The sequence below is a fragment of the Thunnus albacares genome, chromosome 23 (assembly GCF_914725855.1).
Source record: "Thunnus albacares chromosome 23, fThuAlb1.1, whole genome shotgun sequence".
Lineage (NCBI taxonomy): Eukaryota > Metazoa > Chordata > Actinopteri > Scombriformes > Scombridae > Thunnus > Thunnus albacares.
This window is the reverse complement of record NC_058128.1, coordinates 7,277,062-7,300,726: the sequence shown is the minus strand read 5'-3', so window position 1 is coordinate 7,300,726 and position 23,665 is coordinate 7,277,062. Positions and strand designations below refer to the sequence as shown.

Here is a 23,665-nt window from a genome sequence, read left to right as displayed (position 1 = left end):
ACAGGCTGGTGTGGAAGTAATTCATGCAACAGGAAATGGCTCCTGTGGAATAGAAGCCTTATTTCTTCAAATGACACTACTAGTCATATACCCCTTCCAGAGATGTAATAGTGCAGGGAGTCATATAAGAAACGCCTCCTACCACAGAAGATTTATATGCACTAGAGTGCATATTTACCAAAATGACTCCCTTTAGCTCAATCTGGACTTGAACACGACTTTGTCATGGATGGAAAACCTGGGACACATTGAGATTTTGAAAAACTTATTTAGTGTTGAAGGTGAAAGAACAGGATTATGATTGCGGTATGGGTTTGCTGAGGCTGATGTCATCTTTGGCTCAGCATTGAATGTCTGTCACTGAGACGTACTGCTATTCCTATCACATCTAGCCCACGCTCAACACCTTTTTCACTTCATCTTTGGCAGTAGGGTAGACAATCATTTCCATTGCATTAAAATCTGGAGAAGATCCTTTTCTATTGATTCTTTTGAGAAAAGTTCTCTGAGATCATCCCAAAAAGGTATACGGAGTCTTAAATTACTGTTTTCTCACCTCATCCCCTCAATCTAAAGGAGTGAGTTTGCTCCCTGATGCTGCCAAGCTGATGATGAATGCCCAAAGACTTGTTTACTCCGTGGAATATCAATACCGTCTAGAGAAAGTCAGGTAGCAGATTTAACAACATGCAGGAGGAGAAGCTGCACGCACAGCCTCTCTTCTTGCGGTGCAGAAGGTTGTCTTTTGGGTTTATAACCCAGTTTAAGCCCTGCAGGCTTTGAGGCTGGTCGCATGGAGCTGTCATACTGGCCTAACTTGTTGCTGTCCATCAGGATCTGCAAGACACATCTCTGAGCCAGGGATATTGTCTCGGCCCCATCTGTTTGCTGATGGCTCCTCATGCAGAAAAACAGCAGATTGTATTCCAATCTTTCCAAATTTATCGTGTTTGCTTTTTTGGTTTGAAAGAAACGTAGTCTCAAAAATATGTTTACATACATATTCTATTGAGTAATCTTACCTCTGCTTACTCTAGTTTGATGTTTTGGTCTTTTATATATATATAAATTTCCAGTTCCTATGAAATCTCCTTACACGGCTGCAACTAACAATTATTTTTAGTACTTTTTTGAACATTTAGCTAATCAATTAGTCTATAAAATGTCAGAAAATAATGAAAATGCCCATCACTAGTTCACAAGCCTCAGGGTTGACGTCTTGAAATTGCTTGTTTTGTTCAGTTGCTTGATATATTTAATTTACAATGATGTAAAACCAAGAAATGCAACAAATCCTCACACCGGAAAAGCTGAAACCAATCGAATGACACTTTTGAAGAAGTAGATAAAACTAAGCAAAGTAAGTGATATGACGTAAAATAAGTCAACATGAATGTGCTGCACATAATCTACATTGAGTACATTGATACCCTGTGAAACCTTCTGATCAGTTTGTGAATGAGTTTCCACTTCCACTGAAACATGAGCACGCACACACACACACACACACACACGCACGCACACACAGATCCGACTGTGTAATCGCACTAATCCATATTGTGACTCCTCATCGAGCAGAGAGGTTGCCTCCAAGGAAACCAGCGTATTGAATTTCTTAGTAAGTTTTCTAAACACCCAAGGCTTCACTTTCCGATAACAATTAACCTCTGAACACAGAGGCTGTTTGATCCATGACTGCCGGCTCCACCAGCCATTACTCCAAATAACACAGACAAGCGATTGACATTTCAGGAAAATAAATAATGGTGGGTTTTTTCTTTTCTTTTTTTTTTTTTTTTTCCTTATCAGGGCCTTTACACTTTTAGGCAGCCAAAGTGAGTCTCAAACATTTTAAAAAGCTGCAAAGAGATCTGTCCTTAACAAGTCTTTATGTGAAGTAATAAGCTGTAAAATCTTGTTTAAAAGAAATTCAAATCCGCTATTATGGTGAAAGTTTTGCTTCAAATTCAAATAGTCTTGGTTCAAATGTTATTTTCTTTCTTCTACTGGAGCCAGTACAGTCCTTTTAATCCATTGGTTTATATTAAGAAATCCATTTTCATTCCATTTTAAGGATGAAAACATAATTTGTGATTACCTGTGACTAATTAAGCATTTTCAGACTGAATTTTGGGAGCAAAATGTAGACAACAACCTTCAAAATAGAAATGCTGAATTCTCTCACTCAGAATTTAAGTCTCTGCTGAGCTAACCTCAGAAGTGACACAGCATTTAGGTTCATGTCGTCTTTATATGCTGCGTCCCATAACAGCACATACACAAGAAAGCTTTTTTCCTCTGTACACAGAGTCTGACTTTTGGGACTATTGTTTATTAAGACTGACTACAAGAGCAAAATACTTTGCGGTGTAACTCGAGACACAGCTAAAGGAAAAACACGAAACGATACGTCAGAGTTTTAATACTTGTTTGACTTAGGGGCTGTTCACAGTCAACAGACAGCAGAGTATATTAAAGGGGATTATGCTTGTGGATCAGTAGAGCTATTCTTCCCTGCCTGCCTGCTGCTTTGGCAACAAGTCTGGTTCTCCACTCTCTGCCCTCGCTTTATAAAAGTTTGCCTACCATGAGACACCATCAGGGGCTGGTCAAATAAAGCCAGATCAGAGTCAACAGATGGGAAACAGCTCCAACAACCCTTCTGCCTTCTGACTTCTCACCTTTGCAGACGTCTGAAAAAGTTTTGGTATTATTGTCCAGCGAGATTAGAGATTTTTGTCAGCATAAGAGGGTCAAAAATCTGTTGTGAGTCATGTGGTGGAACTTTTGTAAACACGGATGACTTGTCTGAGCTGTTTGCCATCATTTTCCATCTGTAAACACCCTGAAAAAACAGCAGACCAGACAACAGTTTGTCCTGTATTTTGTCACAAACGCCTTTTTAACCCTTACTGATGTCTTGCTATCATGTCTGTATAGTTATACAGAGCCAAAATCTGGCCCTCTTTCCTTTTCAAGCTAGCCTGTGTTCCACTAGCCTAGCAAAAATGTTTTTTCATTGGTCTTTCATAAAAGCTGGAAGTTAAATGGACATAAATTATTGTATTGGACAGTGCAATGTGAGCACTTAGTCATTTTAATTTTGATAAAATTATTATTTTGTTTGCAACTACAGCACCTGTAAGGTTTTGACAAGACTCATGTAAGCTAAAGTTGTTAAGTGCTAACAAAATAATTGTCATTTTACTTGGGTTAGAATAAAGCGCTACTTAAATTTTGCTGTCCAGTACTATAGTGAATACTAATTTCTCTTGCAATATGGACAGAAAACCCAGGAACACGTTAATGCTTTTCAGAAAGATGGATGAAAAAAAGACTAAGGCTAGAGTCTGCAGTCATGCTAGCATTTCTGTGCTCAGCACAGTGGTGCTCTGAGCTAAATACTGACATGCTAACATGTTCACAATGACAATGCTACAGTAACATACTGTTTAGTGGGTAATGATTACTGTCACCATCTTAATGCAGAGTGCTAACATTTGTAATTTAGTGCTGTTTTGCAGGTATTTGATCAAAAACTGAACTATTGGACACAATTAAATTTAGACCTAATGGTGGTGCTAGATAAAGGTAAGGAAGTTAGTGCAATTCATCCTAAAGGGAACATAATGGTCTGTACAAAATTTTATTGCAGTCCATCCAATACTTGTTGAAATAATTCAGTACAGTACTTTCAGTAAGTGGTGGACTGCCCGATATTGCCATTAGCGTGGCTAAAAACCTTCCTCCTGAGGCAAAATATATTGAGAATAGAAAGCTCATGGAGTAGCGGAGTAGGATTTAGGTTCTCTATATGCATAATGTGTTTCATTTTGTGGTCATTTCCTGTAGTTGGTTCGGGATGTTAGTTCTCCTTTTTGCTCTTAATGCATCAGTCTTCTGGGGAGCAACAGAGCACTCTCAGGAGTTGGTGCTTGTATTTGATGCAGCCCAAGTTTAAATGGTCAAATAAACTGCACCAATGGTGGAACACTGCACACCACCAAACACTCCTGGGTTTAAATGACTCATTCCACACATACAGTACATACTTGGTTTGAATACGCCTTTACAAAGGGTGAATCAATAAAGTTGTCGACTCCCCTTTATGCACCATATCTCTACCTTTCTTTGTGCCTCAAAATGGCAATCACCGCTTTTTTATCTCATGTCATGTCACATCTATTGTTGTAAATCCACCTCATGTACTGTTAATGTAGCGTCACGTCAGCCCATAGATTACAACTGTATTACTGTATGTGGTCAATGCACATGTTCTGATAATATTCAAAATAATGGAGCAAACATAATAGAAATACTTAATTCCACCGAATCGCAAAGAAGACAGAGGACCAGCCCATTTGAAATCAAATATTGTACTGTATGAAAGGCATAACACCTTTGATTAAATAGATCTCACACACAGGATCTCTAGATACAGTTTTAATTATCATCAGATCAGATGGTTACAATATGGTGAGTCATTGTTGCACATAGTTGGAAGACGCTCCCTGCTGCAGTCATATTGTTTGTTTAAACAAGCCACAGCGGGGAAAGGGCGCGGACAGAGAGTGTTGCTCTCGTACGCATAACAAGATATAATGTCAAGGTTAATTGACCAACAGGGTCCTGTCACATAAGATTAGTGTGGCCTGCTGGATATAACCCAGATACAATGATACATGCACATACACAAACACCACCCTTTTAAATGCATCCAGCAGACTCTATCCAGTTCATAAAACCTTTCTCTCTAATGTAAAGTGCCATGTTTTACCAGAGATATAGAGTAGTATGAATGCAGCAGAACTCCTTTTAACAACAGAGACATCTTTTAGGGCAAGCATACCCTTTAGGGTGTAAATTTGAAGTATTTATCAATTTAAATGGCAAAAACTGATGCTAATTATAATATCTGCTTGAGGTTGTAGTTCAGTCATCATTTAGTTTGCTACTACATCCCTACACATTAAGTAAGACATACAGCACAACATTAAATGCTAAAGAAAAGAAATCTTTTCACATTTTCAGACCCAATCACAAAATTAAGTTTGTATATAAAACAGGGATGAAATTCATTCCCTGCATCCAAAACACTGAGACTTAATAGATTGGACTGTGATACCCTTAAATTGCTTGTTTTCTCAAGTTAGTTGCATCAATATAACTATTGCAGGGCATTTCCTGTTAGATGTTAAATTTATACTTCATTTCTATCACTTATGATGGCATTGCACTCACCAAAGTAATTGCTGAACTCTAGGAACATGGCAATACAAGTCCGACTAGAAAAACAAGCAGTCAAATGATCAGACTGGTCATAAACAACCCAACAGTTTAGCCAGATTTTCTAAACCAGTTTATTTGGACATTAGACCAAAACTAAGCACACCTTAAATGTTGATAGCAATTTTTCCTTGTACAAGAAAACTGTATATTGGCACAACAGTAAGTATGGTGGGTTTTACAAATAGGAATAATGGCTAAAACTAGGAAAATAAACTGCCATAACAATAAGTTGTAATAAACCATAATTACTTTTTTAAGTTCTAATCTGAACATTTTGACTAAAATACGTAATTTAATGAAAAAGTGTGCAGTGTATGGGCCATTTTACAGTAACTTGTGCACTGGATGATCTTATACTGCATATAGTCATTTCTTCTCTCATGAGATCATAATGATCTCATTCACTGGCACAGAAGAATGACTCACAGATATACACATATTTTATACTTTACTTACTGTATATCTATGCAATGACTCAAGGACTCAAAATGTCAGCCAGTGAAATGTGACCTTTCGCTTTATGCTGAGGTTGCTACTCTTTGACCTCCTTTCATGGCTCAAAAATTATATCTGATAAGCTCTTCTCTAGAAACCCAAACCCGGCGCTGTGGTGCATCAGAGCCAAAATCAGCTGGGCTGCGGTTTTGCAGCAGATTATATTTCCTGTTCCATTGGCTAAATTTGTCTCTGTCATTCAAAACTCCACAGTATGATGGTGTTATTCAGTGGAATTATTATTTCCATTGGTGTCCTGGGAACCACCAAAATATCCTGTGCTTTAGGAAGCAAAATGAGCTTGATATGAATATGAAAGAGTTTGTTTTTTTTGATTGTGAAATTGGTAGACGGAGATATGGCTCAGTGTCACCCGATTATAAGAAGGAATTTCCCTGTGAAAATTGTCTCATCCGACTTGTGTTGGTTTACACCCACAATCTGCAAGGTATTATTAAACTTAGACTCTGAAATAGCACATAGGAATATGAGTATAATGTCTTTGTTTAGTATACAACATATATATATATATTGTATCTGTCTGTCAGCCTTGAAGTAAGGTAAGAAAGTAAAATAAGTGTCTGCACATTGGATTGTAGCTCCCAAAGTTTTATTACTGACTGAAAAAAGCAACATTTTGACCCCACTGGGTCTTCATCAGGCAAATGGCCACCCTGACAAAGAGCAATAGACACCCATATAGACAACGAACTAGATACATTATGCCAACGTCATCACAAACACAACTTCTTGCAACCATCGACATCTGATCAAGATCAGCTCATTATCACTGCCAGAAGAGAGTCACAAAAAACAGTCAGTTACCACAATGACATACTGTATATCCACAAAATGTCCCAAAAATTGATTGAATATTTGTTGCAAAAAGAATATTGAGAATATTGCACAAATAAGACATGTTAAGACTGTTAGCTGACTAGATAACAGAGCATTGCATTAGTTAAGCAAAGTTGCACCAGCATTTCCTGATTGGCATTTGTGGCTTATTCACCAGCTGCCAGCTGATCAGAAACATCTAATCATGTTCATACAGATTTAGCAGCAACCTTGGTGAATGGGCCTTGTAATCTTTAGCATTGTTGTAATGCACAAAATTATGAGACTCCACATATCAATGTCTCAAGGTAAGGCTGTATAAAAATTGGTTTTGACTGCAGTGTCAAGATCATAATATCACAAATCAGAAATTTTCCTCACGGGGCTAAACAAGTCAGGAACACCACTCCTCCTAACCTTGTGCAAGAACGACTGTAAATTTCTTCTTTTTTTTCTTTATTTTCTTACTTCAGGAGATTTTACATATCAGTGTCAGATGGAAGACATTCAAGACTGACTTACACACTACACTTTTTCACATGTTTATGAAAATGTCCTTAACACAAAACTTAAGGATTTACCAGCGTTGAAACAATCAGTTCCCAGAGTCGAAAAGCAATTGAACTACACTTACATTGTAAATGGACTGCAGTGGGGCAGCTGTGGCTCAGCAGGTAGAGCAGGCCATTCAATAATCGCAGAGTTGCCTATTTGACTTCCCTCTCCTCCTGGCCACATGAGACAAAAGATGAAGATCTGCAGTACATCAAAACAACTGAAAACTCCTAAAAAAAAATGGAAGATAGCTGTAGGGAAAGAACCCATGTATATGTCACTCAGTGTTTAAGCACTGTGAATGTCTCTTATTGTTGGGTGCTCTGGTTTTCCTCCATGCCATGCCATTTTGAAGACAGTGCTGAAAAGTGATTTGAGGCCTTGAGGAACAGCAAACATGGATTTCATCATGCACAACCCACCCATTAGAGAAACTCCATTTTCCATGCCATGTTGCACAGCGGAACAAAAGATAAGTGCTGGGAGTTGAAGTGCAGTGCGCATGCTGGCAATACTCCCTCTCGCTCTCTCTTTCAGTTTCTCGCTCTATTTCTCTCTCTCTCGAGAAAAGACAGTCACACAATGTAGTTAATTAGTGGATGCTTTTATTGCTTTCTGGGACTCAGGTTCCTTTAATTAAGGAACACAGAAGTGCCTTTCACTGGAAGACGTGCGCTTGATGAATAAGATAAGGTCTTGGTTCATGCATTGATTTCCACTGTAACTAGTTAAATGGCGTTCCATCAGACATTTTGAGCATTGATGAAATGCCAAAATTGCTTTAGAGTACCATAAGCATTTGGAGTTATGAAAGAGAGATTTTACCATGTATTCATTTTGATTTCTGTTAATCAGTGCTTCCATTTAGGGGAAAAAAAATCACAGTTCGACAGTTCCTTTAGAGGCGTGATTGCTTATCGCTGCGGTTTGCCAGCTTGAAATACGAACCTGTCACATCTTCGACACTTCCATTAAAAGACTGTCTCCTTACTATACCTTGTGTTTGTATTTGAATGTGCAAGGTAAAAGTAGCTGTTCCAGTGCTGAAATGTGCCACAGTACCCTCAGAGGGAGAAGTCTCAGATAAGTGCTCAGGTCAAAAGGGTTTTCCAAAAGAAAAAGAGTCGGGACAAACCACTACTTGTAAAACCTTCACAAAAGGTGTCAGTAAAGTGGCACCACACATCTTTATGAAAATCAGAGCATAAGCGTCAAAATCAGCGTGAGACTATCCTTTACTACCCAACGTTTGGCTACTAAATCTTTCTGAAACATCAATATAACAATATTTACATTTACAGTGGGACTTCAGTCACTTTCTATGTATCCAAAGTATAAACCTGATGAATAATAATTGACCCACACTTTATTCTCTGCATAGTTTCAAGTTTCTAAAGGGAATGCTGCTGGTTTTGGGTGGCTCACTTTAAACGAGGCCCGTCCAGTGTCACCTCCATTGCCACACAGCTCCGAGGCAAGGCCAAAGCTGTAGATCCTAAAGTTATTTTAGAGCTTGACTCACAGTTTTTCCTTGGAGGAGAGTGCTTATTGATTTTGTCAACAGAGCATCGATTTTTTTTTCCCCTCTCTCCCTCCCCTCGGACCTCAAAGGAACCACAGCTGAATACTTGTGAGCAAAACCCTAGAGTGATAGACTGTAATATACTTTTCTGTTTTGATGGGTCTTTCTCAAGTTTTTCAGATAAAGTCTTCAAAGTACTGGAGTCTGACCTGACTTATTTTTTATCTATTGGTTTGTTGGATTTATGAACACTATTGAACGCTAAAATGAACCATTTCATGTTCTGTACGTGTCTTGTGGGATTTCGTTCTTCCTCAAGGAGAAGATCAATGATATTTTATATTTTTTCATATATGGCATATCCAAATTACCTCAGGCCGAAGTGTTCCCTTTACATTTCAGTGTAGTAAGCTCTGCCAAACTGAAAACATGCTCGTAAAATTGGCTCATTTGTTTGTTATTCCTGTCTATTAAAATGAGGGGTGGGCTGCCAGGTGTTTGGTGTCTGTTGACTAGAGTGTAGGAGCAATGATTATGACTGCTGAAGGGAGAAGTCTGTTGCAAGGTCTCTCATTATTTTCAGCCCATCTGGACTTTATGCTGTCTCTCCGATGCTTTGAACAACCCTCTTCTCCTACCATCATTGTGTCTGTGTGTATGTGTTGTATACCTGTGTGCATGCAACAGGGAGCACTAGCTGGCTGTTGACTATAGTGAGGGTACTGTAAGTGTCAGCTGGTTGTTAGAGCTGTCACTATGTTGTTGAGCTGAGTGTCTGATAGTCTGTAGGTGACACAGTTGACTCTGTTGTCTAATTTACCTAGTTAGGTCTATACAGTAGACTGAGGATTTATGTTGGAGGAGAAAACAACAATATACGTCTCTTACATTAAATAGTGCATTTTAGATTGAGCTTTTTATAATCAGTTTTTATCATATAAACATTATAGGGTGGTAGAGCTGCTCAGGAGGCAGAAATAATCTCATTAGTAGTGTTAAACCTCAGTGATTACAGCCAGACATCTGGCTGCTTAACAGACCACACTGGTGGTTTTGCATGTTTTGGCACTTTAACCATTATTTAAAAATCATGACATTCATTTTTTAAATTTATTTTCTACTTTGGTAGCCACTGATTTTGATTTATTTCTCTATGGTACAAAAATAAACGCAGAGACTTGTTAGAGATGGATAATCCATCACAAGGAGTATTTTGTCCTTCAGCCTTTTTTTGTATAGACTCTTGCGGTTTAAGAGAAGTAGTTTTCTTAAACAAATGTGTTATTTACACTGATTTGTCAACTCAAATGGGGTATGAAATTTTCTTCAATAAAAAAAGTTTGAAGGGCAAGCTATTTCTTTAGTTAAACATGTAGAGTAAGAAAATGTAAAAAAGAAAAAAGTATGTCCTCTGATAAATTTAATTAAGTTTATGATTCAGTATGGAAAGTGTTTATTTAGTCTGTCATAATCACTCTTTTAGTTTAATTGCATCAGCTCTCACAACAGTATTTTCATGTTTAAGAGGACTGCATCCTCTCTCGAAGGTAATGCATTTATCTTATATGCAGCTTAGTTCCTCAATCTACTAATCCTTGTATCAAATCCATTTAACTGTTTTGTTTACATGTTTCTTTTTGGAGTCTGAATACATTGTGTTATTGCTTATTACACTAATATGAAATGAAGAATAGGCCAAAGCTTACGGCTCTAATAGAGGAAGAAATTTGTGAAATTTAAGGTAGACACAAAGATAAAGGAGACCTTTTTACAAGAAATACATTTGACGAAACAGAATTCACTTTGAATAAATATGACAGCCCCAAATGAAAACCAGATTTTATGTTTAAACTACTCACAAATATGGCTGACATGGATGTTTTCCAAAGCACATCAGAGGTTGTTTAATAATTATGTCTTTCCCACTACCCCAAATCCAACTAAATGCACTAACAATAATGGACAGACATACAACAACGCAATGTTCAGAAGAGTAAAAAACATTCAGAAATCCTTAAATATGGTCTACATTGAAAAATAGTGAACATGGGTTTTCTTTTAGATGCTTGAAAGTCATCCAAACCATAAACATTATATTTAAGACCCAGAAAACATACCCTAAAGGTTATAACACATGATGAGCTATGTGAGTAATGTTTAATGGCTCTGCTCTCTCCATACAAAAACAAAATGGCTCAGCTGAGGGACATAAAGGGAACTGTCTGTTAGACGAGGACATGATTACCGGTAAATTGACAATTCGACTGTGGGATCGCTGACAGGTGATTCCATTTTTCAAATTAAGGAGGCAAGTGTATCCTTGACCCTTCCTGGATTGTTCTCTAACCTCCTATTGACTGAACTCTAAATGCGTCTAAATGGAGAAGTTCTTCCTCTGAGAGATGTTTTGTCTAAAATCTACGCCTTAAAACCCAACACAAAAGACTAATTTCATATTATTTTACAGGTAATATGAGAGTTGAGAGCATGTGAACAATGTTTGTCAAAACCTCGTGAACCTGTTTGTTTTGACTGCATCATTGGTTTGTCATGGTTGTACCACTGTTAATGCCTCTCGAGCACACCCTGCGAAATTACCACCGCTCTCAGTCCCAGCATGTTCTGTGTTGCCGATGATTGCTGTGAAAGTGTCAGCTGTCTGAGAATCTTTTGTTTAAATGGCGAATGGAAAATGCCAACATCTTTTACTTCCACTAAATTGGCTGAAGCTGGGTCTTGTCCTGCTAGCCAGGACTGATCGTTAGGAGTCTGCCACTTCTTGATGGCTTAGGTGCTGATCTGGTGTGCCAGCTCTGCAGGCACACACATTTTTCTGCTTTTATCTCACCTGTCACTCGGTATAATCCCTAGTTTTTGGGACTTTGGTTCAAATCCTAATTTGGCCAGTAGTACACGAAAATGTTGCTTTCTTGTCTGCAAGATGCAGCCACATTTTATTGCCTCCAATGGTCTAATCTCCAAAACTCTTTCCTGTTTGCTCTTTCCCCAGTGCCATCATGGGCCATTGTCTCTATTGCCTTTGTGGCTATCATCCTGGTGTTAGCATGCTGCTTCTGCATCTGCAAAAAATGGATATTCAAGAAGAAAAACAAAAAGAAGGGCAAAGACAAGGGCAAAAATGCCATCAACATGAAGGACGTCAAAGATGGAGCCAAAACCGAGGTAAAGACTTTGAACTACTGTTTACAATTCAGAGAAATAACCCTCCTTACAGGCTTATTTGATGTTGCGCTTACTGCCAAAACATTTTATTTTTGCTGAATCCCTCACACATGAAGTCATGCTAGAAATTGTATGTCTTAAATATATCCAATAATGTTTAGTGTTCTCATGTTTTAGTGCTTCTAATGTTATACAATGACAAATTTGATTGGTCACATTTGCAATAATTCCATCAACACATGAACAATCAACAAATTATTTCACTGCAAATATGGTTGTCAAATACTTCCCAATATTTTATGCAATGGCTGCTTCTGTACTGTATGTATTTTGTATGTACTTTATATTTATTGGTGCCAAAGAGATGCATACAGTATTACTTTCATGTACACATATTAGATCATATTTCACTGTTTAATTAAAATAGAATTCAGTCTAATTACAGGAGAGTTAATTGAAGTAATTTAAATGGCTTCAGACTGAAGAGAGAGTGTTTCAATCTCTTTTCTCCTACTTTTGTTCCTGTGAGTGTTTCTTTTTTTTTTTTTTTTGTCATATGAGGACCTGCTCACTTGTTGAAGAGTGTGAGTAACGTTTGCCGTGTAATGAAGTGGTATCCACCCAGAGAAATGACATCACCAAGTGACAAACAAATGAGAGGGCATTTAATTCAATTCTACTTTTCAACAGTACAGAATGGCAAGTTATGAAACACTGACACTTAAAATTGAGTTAGCACTCTAATTGCACCAGCGGATCATCATTATACTGCCATCCTCAGTGGAATCGTGTACAAAGTGTGTTTAATTTGCTGCAACACCTCTGCTATTAGAAGCAGATCAGAATCAACGACAGAAACCGGTGACAATGTTTTCATACTTCATTTGACTTACTTACTTTTAGAGGAATGCGTAAATTAACACCTAAATGTTTTATGACTCACTTATTATAAAACAGCGAACAGTGGAAAGTTTTAACAACTGGCAAGGTCGATCAAATCATACACTTGTTAGAGGAAAAGATTTTCCATTCATTTCCAGTAATCTGACTGCCTTTGTACGATCCAATTTTTTATTTTCAAATAGCCATTAATCAAAATAAAAGACCTCAGTTATTGGTCCCCCTAATAACTAATCTCTGAAATCAGTGAATCTGCTACTTCCGAGGCAAGCGGTCATTTCTCCTGGTGTGCCCAGACTCTGGCGTGTTAACTCCTGTGTGTGGTTGTTTTAATTTGTGTTTCTTCCTTCTATGTCCTCCTTATCTGTGTTGTGTCTGATGACTGTTCGGGATGGTCACTGGCGGTAGGTTCCTAATTGCTGTTGGATCTTCTTAAGCCTGCTGCTCTGACGTTTTTTTATAGCCTCTTGACAACAACTTACTCCCATTGAACCAAATATATGTAACTATGCATACAGTACATGTATATCTACTGTATATATGTGTGTACAACCTGCATATGCACATATATATGTATGAAAGAAACACTGGGTGCGCCTTGACAAGGTTGAACCACACTGATGTTTGTGCCAAGCTAAAGTCTCTTGCCTTTTGAATCTTTCATTTACATTTCAAATGAGTGGCGGCAAGCAAACGTAGAATGATTGAGAGGCTCCACAAGTAAATGTTCTTTTAAAACTTGTGATAAAAAAGAAACTTTTGACGCATAGTAGCATTTGCATTCACATCTGTAAACCCAGGTGAACCAGATCATACCTTTCTTGGAGCACAAATGGATAAAAGTTGGATTAACCTTATAAACTCACATAAAAAATGCTTTTGATAAATTAGGGGATTTTATTTCCTCAATCATTTTACCCGCTCCACTTTTCCCACTTTAATGTGTCAAACAAAACCTATAAACCACTCAATTTGGATTTTCTTGCAAAAGGCAGAGACCAAGTGGCTCAACTGCAACTTTAAAACCAATCAGTGTTGTTCAGCTTTTTGCTTTCACATAAGCAACTTGACAAACTATTAGGAGCAGGCCCCAATGTACATTACAACCCCTTTTACCAACACCTTACCACCCATCGCTGGCATGATGCTTCTAGCTACCATCGGCGTAGGGGATAACATAAAAGCTTTAGGGTTATGATGACAATGTGAGTGTATGTCTGAGGGCGTAACCAGACTTGGGGAATGGGGAATCACATGAGAGCACTGGTTTGTACAACAGAGAATGCTCTGCATGCCTAACGAAAGAGACATCTTGGAAGGCAACTTTTGAAGCTGAATGAATGACCTTGAGAACTAGTCTTTGCCTCTTCAATCGCATGTTGTTCTTATTACAAACTCCTCCGCCCCACCCCTCCTGCCCCCCACCAATGCCACCACCTGCTACCCACACCCTCACCTAAGTGCTAGGCCAGCAAAAGGGCAACTTCACTTCTCACTCTCTGCCACTTCAGACACTTCCCAGTTGATATGTGTTTTTGCCAGAGACTTGATCTGCCTGAAATAACATCAAGGGAATTGTCTTACTGTGATCTTTTCCGGAAGCATTTCTCTCTCCTTCTTTGTCTACTCTCTCTATGTCTCTCTATGCTCCTCCTTTCCCTCCCCTCTTCTTCCTCTAATGCCTGCCCATTGCTCTCATCTCTGGCGCCATCATTTGATCTTTCCTCCCTTTAGACAGAAACACCCAGAGATTGATAGAAAAGCATCATCAGGGGACCAGGCCCGGGGCTTTAGTGCATCACAGAGCATGTCCTGGTGTTAACTGCTATGGTGTTTTAGTGCTTGCTTCCCCCGTTTCCCCCTTATACACCATAAAACAAGTGGCAGCTTTTACAGGAGTAGGTCCACTGGCAGGACCTGGGCAGGGAACGGCTGGCTGGGTGCTAGCACCAGCGACAAACAGGCGACACTGACTCTTGGTGGGTGTCTCCTTCAGGCCTTGAAGGATGAGGAGGATGCGGAGACAGGGCTGACTGAAACGGAGAAAGAGGCCGAGCCCAAGGAGGACCAGAAACTGGGCAAATTACAATACTCCCTGGATTACAATTTCACAGAGAATACGGTAAGGATCAGTTCTCCGAATCTCTGTCACTGTGTGTCGTTGTTGCGAAAGGTCCTCCTTCGTAAGTATGGTCACACCCAGCATTTGAGGTGGTCCAACTTATCATCTCTCCACTGTTACCCACAGCGATTTAACATGACCCAACTCAGGCTTTGCACAACTTTCTCCTTTTGTGGCATTACCACCGCTGTAAACACAGTTTGGTCACTGAAGCTTAAGAGCAATCTCACAGGGATATCATGGTGGTCGAATTTGTGCGTTTGCCACTGAGCCTTGTGAAAGATACACAATAGGGATTTGGTTGTTCTCTGAATTTGTTTCTTTCTACTTGATTGAAAACAGCCCCTGCAGATATCCATCTGCTTTATTTTTTCCACTGACTGAGTTTTAAAAAACAGAATGAGGAAACACATCAACTTCCTGGCACCAGATGTTGTGTGACAGATAATAGACGCGGTGCGTGAGCACAATGCTGTCCCTCACTGGGCTAGCTAACTCCCCATTATAAACAGAACTGACAGCCTGAGATTAGACAGTAACACTCACTGCTCCTAGAGTACACACAGATTCACACACTGGCATAGGTACATCCACCTAATCTACACAAAAAATTGGTGTAAAAATGTCTTCATGCAGTTTGTGTCCCCTTGACTGGTCAATAATCAAACATTTGTAGCAATCAAACTGTGCAATATTTATCAGTACACATATTACAGAGTCAATAATGATAGTAATAAAATTCAAAGGTGCAGATGTCATTAGTGTTCAGTCAACCAGGACCTTATTTCTTTTAGAGACAATATGACAAAGTATTGAGTCATTTCATAGAAAGGGATATTATGTGGACAATATTACATTTCACAGAGTTGATCTGTCATATAGTTAGAGGCGGACAGGTCTCTCTGTGAGGTTCCTGATTACACTGGTAATAAGCTCCACAGTGGAGCTAAACTGTAATGAATGGATGACAGTTTTCACGGTTTGTGACGGTGACCTCAGAGAAGCTCAGCTCACTGCCACTCTGTCTGCCTCTGAAGTTAAAGAAGCTCGCAACAGGCAGACCTAAAAACCGAGGTAGGCAGCCGTTCATCTGACCCACTTTCAGCTCAGTGACAGACACAGTCCAGAGGCACAGCAGTCTTCAGGAAATGTTTTTTTTTTCTTAATCCTTAGGATTTCAGGCCCATGCAATCAATGTGAACACCATATAACTGCTCAAGGAGAACTGGCACAGGTGATTGGTTGAACACCTTGTCTGTGTTCCTTTATACAGTAGAAGGCCAAGAGATGATCTGGGAACCGTGTGAAATTTCTATAATCACTGAATAGGTGGCTTTTAAATAGGGAGTATTATGAAGAACAATAATGGTCTTGTTAGGGTAGATTTTGCAGTTAGAGAATGATTTTTAATTACTGTTGAACAATGAAGCTGTTACTCTTCATTGTTTCCCTTACCTTTTCATGCAATGAAATTGCATTGTTCCAATAAGCCAATTTGAAGTGCCCCCCTGTGTGATGTCACAAATGGGGAAAAAAAGCCCAGTATCCGTAGCAGTTGAGTTCATATTGGATGATTCTGCAGTGCACCATTTTCCCTCCAATGCCAACATTCAGCACCAGTAGCTGGGTTGGTAGATGGGCAGTGGAACAAGCTGTAAACACAACACTGACATATTATCGACTCATAAAGTTGATGTGGCAAAGTTGTTAGCAAACAATTGGCATTCATTTGGAGATGTGTTTCTGGCCAGTTTAAGCTCAATATTCAATCTCCTTGTAGCTCTTTTTGGTCTATATCAACTCTTGTTCTGGCTCCTGAACTAATTAATGCTAAACTATTTTCACTAGCTAGGTGCTAATGTTGTCTATTTGGTGCTGGGCAGGTTGCATGAAGTGGGTTTATCAGAGCTTTTTCACTATAAACAGCTGCCTGCTGTTGCTGCAAACTGTTAGGGCCTGTACAACCAAAACATTGTGCTGAAAATGCTAAAACACCCTGCTGATGAAAGGAACTGCAGATTAGGTTGATGGGTTTGTCACTACAAGTGACCCATTTTACATTACACATCATTAGATCCACTGTGTAGTGCAGGTTTTGCTATTCCGTAGTTGCCATGTGCATATATTGTAGAACAACATTGCATTTTATACTCAAAAATGTTGTCGAAAATCTGGTGTTTTGCCAGATCACCCATTATCAGTATTCTGCTTGGTGATGGGGTGGTAAAACAATTTCTAATTTAGGGTCTGAGTCAGATTTTTATTGTGCTAGATGTGATGTTTAGAAATGATATGCCAATGGAAGGGGCAGAGCCATCATTAGTACCAGCCAATCAGTGTAGTGGATCATGAATAATGCTACTGCTATGTTTATGAACCCTAAACAGCCTGTTTCAGTAAATGTGCTTTTAGAGTTCTGGAAACTTAACTACGTTTGGTAAAAAATTGTCACAAGTAAGCTTCATAAACACGTTAGTCATACCAATTTGTCTAAAAAATGAGAAAATACACCCTTTAAAATTCTGCCATAAGTCCTAACTAATTGATTGTCTGAGTTTCGATGGACTTTGAGTCTTATGATGACTTAAAAGCTGTGTCGCTAAATTTATCATCCCCGCCATGAAAAAGGGGGAAACACTGGTTTGTTTGTATTTAGACTGAGGCAAGAATATTAGACTGAGTGGGAAAAGACTTACAGATTAATGTCAGGTCCTCATGGCAAAAAGCCTCATCTTTGTTTCTGTCTGTTAACCACCACAAATGGCTGCTGCCCCTAGTGTTGATGACACCGGGTTTATACACTAATGAGACGAAAGGTTTTGTAAAGGATCCAAATCACTCAGGGAGCGGCGATGCGGCTACATCAGGCAAATACACAGCAAATGAACCACAAAGAGCCCTCTCAGCACAGCAGGAAGAGAATTATAATGTCATTCCTACTTTCAACATCATTACCATATTCATTGCTCTTTCCGCAGGTCAAGAGCAGGCCTATTGTATTGTGTCCAGTCAGAATATGTGAATTTTAAACTCATCATTAAGAAGGGATGAATTTCAAAACATTCAGGTTATTTTTTTTATTTATTTCAGAATATCCCCTATACAATTCACATCTAAAAATAACACACAAAGCATCTGCAGTAAATACTGGTCAGGAAAAGGACTATTGGAAGTGTGTATGTATGTGTGTTTAGAGTGACAGCAGAGCCGTGATGCATTGGGACAAAGCCCTCCAAGATAAGCTGCCAAGGGCTGAATCACCACCCTGTACCCATTCTGGGTGCAGTGTGCTGCTCATTGGACACACACAAACAGAGAGGGGTTAATACCAGCAGCCCTCTGCTGCGATAGAGCCTGAGTCCTTAGTTAAACTGAAACACACATACAGATGTGCAAACACACGGCCGCAGTTAGTTTTTTTTCTCTCTAAAAGGTGCAATGGTCAATTGCCAGGTGTTTAAATTTTTAAATGGTAGTTATAATTTGTCTGGAAATTAATAATAGAATATTTGATCAGTTGAAATCCAGGTAAATAATCAAAGACAGGCTTTTCTCTGAATTAAATTGGTATAAATCAAATACTTTTGGATTTTGAAGGTAACCTTGGACTATGAGAAATGGTGATGGGACATTATTCATAATTTTTAACTATTTTTTTGGACTAAATGACTAAATAATAAGGTTGGCAATATTCTATTTTGTGGACAAATTGCATGAAAAGATCAATACTTTTACTATTTCCCTGCCCTGTATGTGGCACTCAGCCAAAAGCCCATTTGGCCCTACTGAAGAAGTAAAGCTTTAAAATCGGGTCACAAATACAGTATATGCAGTAGTTACTGTAGTTAGTTATACTCTCGTTTCTAAAAAAGGCTCTAAAAAAGAGTCATTAACTTTTTTATTAAACAATACTCAATCATTAGTCACAGTTCTACAGTATGTACTCTACTCACAGTGCATGCAAGAAATGAAGCAGTTTAAATGAAATGGTAGCAGCTGGAAAATTAGCGTATAATACCAAACTCCTCCATTATTGTAATTGAAGAGGGTTCTCCAAAAAGTCACTCCTTTCACTTACACCAATTTTGAGAAAACAAGGAAGAAAAGGTGAATTTAGCGACAGCTCAGTAGCTTCACAGTTGGGGGCTAAGTGAAATTTAGGCAAGGAGGAGGGGTATAGCTTATGCATAGTTTTGCTGCCTGACGTGCTATCTGCTTGGTTTGAATTTTTTCAAAGGTATTTTTAATTAGTTTTAGGAAAGCCCCTCTTGAGTTTGTTGTGAACGTCATACAGCATCAAGAAAGATACAATTAGATGAAGCAGCACACTGCATATCAACATTTCGAACCACTTCCTGCTCTTATCTCTTGTCAAGCATCAGTGCCTCTCCGAATAAAGATGGTGTGACATGCTGTGTTTGCCACAGACTGTGCTGATGGATAGGTGGAAATCAGAAGGACAGCATGCGAGGATGAATTGCAACACTCGAAATACAAGTGCCGTTTCACAGCGCTACAGTGCAAAACATGGTTATGGTGTCCTTATATTTAGGTTTAGGTAAATGACAGCTCTGATAATTGCAAGCCTTATGTTTGCCTTATGAGGTATGTAGATATTACACTGTAGGTGATCCTGATGAGCTACACGCGTAGGTGTGCAATTATAGAAATAATATTTATGTCAAAGTGATCCATTGAAATCACGACAGGATCTCATTTCAGTGTTTACAGTGTATTTTCGTGGTAATGTCAAGAAATTGTTGTGCATAACCTGAGCAGTTAATCTAGGAAGTCCCATTCTTTCCATAATGTGCTTATCTTGTGTCGGAGATTGTCATGTATGATGTTTGTGTGTGTGTACAGTTTACATGTGTATGTCTGTGGTACATTTACAGTATGTTGTGTGTAATCATCATCATCATCATCATCACTGCATCATTCCATGAAGACCTTTCCCTACTGGAATCCCACCACCATCCAATGCAAAGCTGAACTTAGCACTGAGACAGATATAACATGGGAACTTGTGCCGCATGTATGTTTTTAATGACAGTATGGGTTCATATACTGTAGTGGAAGGTAAATTTACCTACACAGACATGAATTGTAAAGATAGTACATGGCATTGTAAGTACTGACAAACTGATGTAAGGTACACAAGAGCAGCTTCTTTTAGCACATTGGAGTTTTAATATATAAACACTTCTCAGGGAAAGAGCTGCTCCACACGGAAATAATCTCATTAGTTGAGTTAAACAGTAATGTGTGAAGGCAAACAGCCACAGTTTGTAAAGCGGAAGCATCAGTTAGTGTCTGACAAACCTGAAAAGCAAAGATTTCATTCTGAGAGTTAGAAGCTCAATACTACTCATGTTTGTATGGAGCTAAACCTGGGGGGTGATTACTGTTGCTCTGCATGAAGACCGAAACAGCTAGCTTTCCTCTGTCCAAAGTTAATAAATTTGCTCTCCAACATCTCTAAAGTGAAGTAATTAACACGTTGTGTCATGCTTGTTTAATCCATATACAAACAGAAATCTGAAAACAACAAATTGTGGTGGTAGACGGAGATAAATAGTGTAACTAATGTTCACACTGGTTGCCTGGCAACCTCACAGTAACAACAAGACTGCTCCCAGCTGTTGTTTGTCAAGGTATAGTAACAGTTACTGTATGTAAGTCCCTGTAAAACCACGTTTTCTCATTTTTACAACTTTGTTTATGAACTGAGTACACAAACACAATATAAAGTGTTAATCAGTGAGCTGTAGAGGTGCTGGTAGGAATATTTGTCCACTTTGGACAGAGCCAGGCTAGCTGGTCCTCCTGTTTCCAGGCTTTATGCTAAGTTAAGCTAATGGCCTCTTAGCTCCAGCTCTAATGCACAGACATCAATCTTCTCATCTGACTCTTGGCAAGAATGCAATTAAGCACATTTCCTAAACAACAGCAATGACTGGCTTTTTCACTGATTTAGACTAAGCCATAATCTTAGAAGCCAAGTAGACTAACTATCTATTTTAGCAAGACAGTTAGGTGGATAAATGTTTTTTGGAGGTTGGGAGGTCTATAGGCTAACTGGATAGCCTAGTAGCCTAGTATGACTATACTGCCTACATCTTGTTTGACTACACACCTTTTTTTAACAACTAATAAGATTATTTCAGAGCAGCTCTGTTTCTGAGAATTGTGTAAGTATCTCAAAATGCTACCTTTGTTTAGTAAAAATAAATAAAAACATAGATCACTGTTTTTCTGTCTGTATAATTGATTTTCCTTCACATTGGTGGTTGTTTGCCTTATGATGATTGCCAACTGGAGGTCAGTGTTTTCCACTTTTTTTATTGGTTTCACCACACAGTAAACCGATGCAGCTCCTGACAGCTGTAGAGCTCCATGGCTGAGTGCCCTGGTCAGCCTCCAGATTGCAACTTGATGGCTGCCTGATAGGAAGTTGATTGACTGACTAGCTAGGCCTCCTGAGAGGCCTTTGAGTAGAGCCACTGACTGGCAGGTCAATCAGCCTCCCATTGTGGTTATCAATTATCAGCCGTATGTGAAGAGAAACAGTCCTCTTATTCCTGGTCTGACACATCCTGACCTTCACCATCTCTTCAGCCGCTGCCAGGATCTGCCAATATAACCTTATAATACTGGCACCACATCCCAGAAAAATGGCACTGAATCATCATTAAGGCACCGTTATGAAGGAATGATTGCTGGTGATATCAAAAGATGAGATATGTGACTAAAAATCCAATGTTCCTGAAGGTCTTGCCGTTCTGATTAAGAAATATTTCTAGGTATTACTTTAACCAAGATATGGATGCTCTGGATGGATGTTGGTGGGATGAAGGTGCAGATTATTGTGATGTAGATTTGTGGACATTCTGATTTCCCTCTCTTCTCTACCCTTCATCTTCCTTTCGCAGCTCATGGTGGGGATCATTCAGGCGGCAGAGCTGCCCGCTATGGACATGGGTGGCACATCTGACCCATATGTGAAGGTCTACCTGCTGCCTGACAAGAAGAAGAAGTTTGAGACCAAGGTCCACAGGAAGACCCTCAATCCTGTCTTCAATGAGCAGTTCACCTTCAAGGTACACCTTACATTAAAAGTTTAATTTCAGAGCGTAGATGCTGAAAAGGCCTTTGATAGGCTGGACTGGCTGTATTCATTTAAAGTCTTGGCCAAGTTTGGGTTTGGCCAGTTGTTTATTAATTGGTAAAAACCCTTTATCATGAACCCCGGGCCAAAATTAGCAGACAGATCTTAACAGCGTTTCCTTTGAGTAGATCAAGTTGACAGATCTGCCCTTTGTCTCCAGGACTCTGTCGTGTCTCAATTAGAAAGGATTCTGATATAAAGGGTTTCAAAGTGGATCAGACAAATCATAAAATTAATCTCCTGGCAGATAAAGTAATTTTGTACTTAACAGACCCTGGTAAGTCCCTCACCAAATTACAGATTCTATTAAAAAGCTCATGGTGTTATTTCAGGATATAAGGTGAACTGGGAAGAAAGTGAAATTATTCCACTAACGAGTTTTGATTACAAGTATCAGCAGTATTTAAGTGGCTTCCGAATGGTATAAAATATCTTGGAATAACTGTAGATAATGACCTTAAAAATGTGTACAAACTCAATTACCTCCCATTGCTCATTAGAATTGAAGATGATCTACGTAGGTGAATGAGTTTGCCCATTCCTCTAATTAGCAGAGATGACTGTGTGAAAATGAATATACTTCCAATGTTACAATATCTCTCCAGTCCTGGCTCATTCCACTACCTCAAACTTTTTTTATAACCCTCAACAAACATGTCAGACAATTTACATTTATATTGGAAAGTGCACAGGGTATCTATGGAAAAATTAATGTGGGATTATAGATCTGGGGGTCTTCAATTACCCAATTTTAAAAAGTGTTGTTTGTCAGCTCAAATGCAATTTATTTCATCCTTTTTTTGAGGGCGACGGTGTCCCCTCCTGGATACAAATTGGATTGCATCCCCTGAAAGAAAAGTTATTAAGTGATTTTATTTATAAATGGAAATCCAGAATTAGAAATATGCAACAGGACACACAATCCCAATGTAAAGCATTTGATTAAAATATGGTGTGAGACTCATGGAAGCCTTGGACTGAAAATGGGACTGTCACCAAAAACACTTTTGAGACTAAATGAATTCATGCCCATGACTCCAAATAACCAGATTCTGGAGACTTGGTATCATAAAGGGATCCAGCATTTTGAAGACTGTTATGAACAAGGACCTCTCATGTCCTTTGAACAACTGAAGAGGAAGTATGACTTGTTCAGCAAGACCTTCTTCTGCTATCAGTTAAGATCTTTTCTTAGAACCAACCTGGGCAACAAATTTATTTCTAAAATGTACTTCTTACTGCTGAATTAGGGCCCAAAGCCAGGTTTGCACAAATCTAGAGCAAGATGGGAATCAGATCTGAATTGATGGACAGCTCTGGTCAGATTTATGTCAAGGGATTTTGTCAGCTACCATTAAAACCTGGTACAGACTGTTTCACTATAATTTCTCCATCAGCTGTACCACACTCCACAGAAACTCCAATAAATCCAAAAAATGCTTTAGATGTGGTATAGAGGTCGGCTCCTTCCTGCACTGTACCTGGCTTTGTATAAAAGTTGAGGCCCTTTTGGTACGACTTCTGTGACACCTTGATCAAGATCACAGGAGCTACCTTCCCATTAGATCCTGAGCTCTGCTTACTTGGGAATCTC

At 39.0% G+C, this 23,665-nt stretch overlaps 1 protein-coding gene across 10 annotated transcripts in view; it reads left to right on the top strand.

Annotated features, from left to right (window-relative positions):
* Positions 1-23,665, top strand: part of syt1a (synaptotagmin Ia) — a 203,436-nt gene that overhangs the window by 155,890 nt on the left and 23,881 nt on the right. For 9 of the 10 annotated variants that reach the window (XM_044343567.1, XM_044343572.1, XM_044343569.1 and 6 more), the window contains 3 exons: positions 11,709-11,881; positions 14,778-14,903; positions 21,836-22,003. In XM_044343567.1, coding sequence (XP_044199502.1) covers positions 11,709-11,881; positions 14,778-14,903; positions 21,836-22,003 — 467 coding nt within the window. The remainder of the gene's footprint in view (positions 1-11,708; positions 11,882-14,777; positions 14,904-21,835; positions 22,004-23,665) is intronic. The other variant, XM_044343574.1, reaches the window with a different exon arrangement.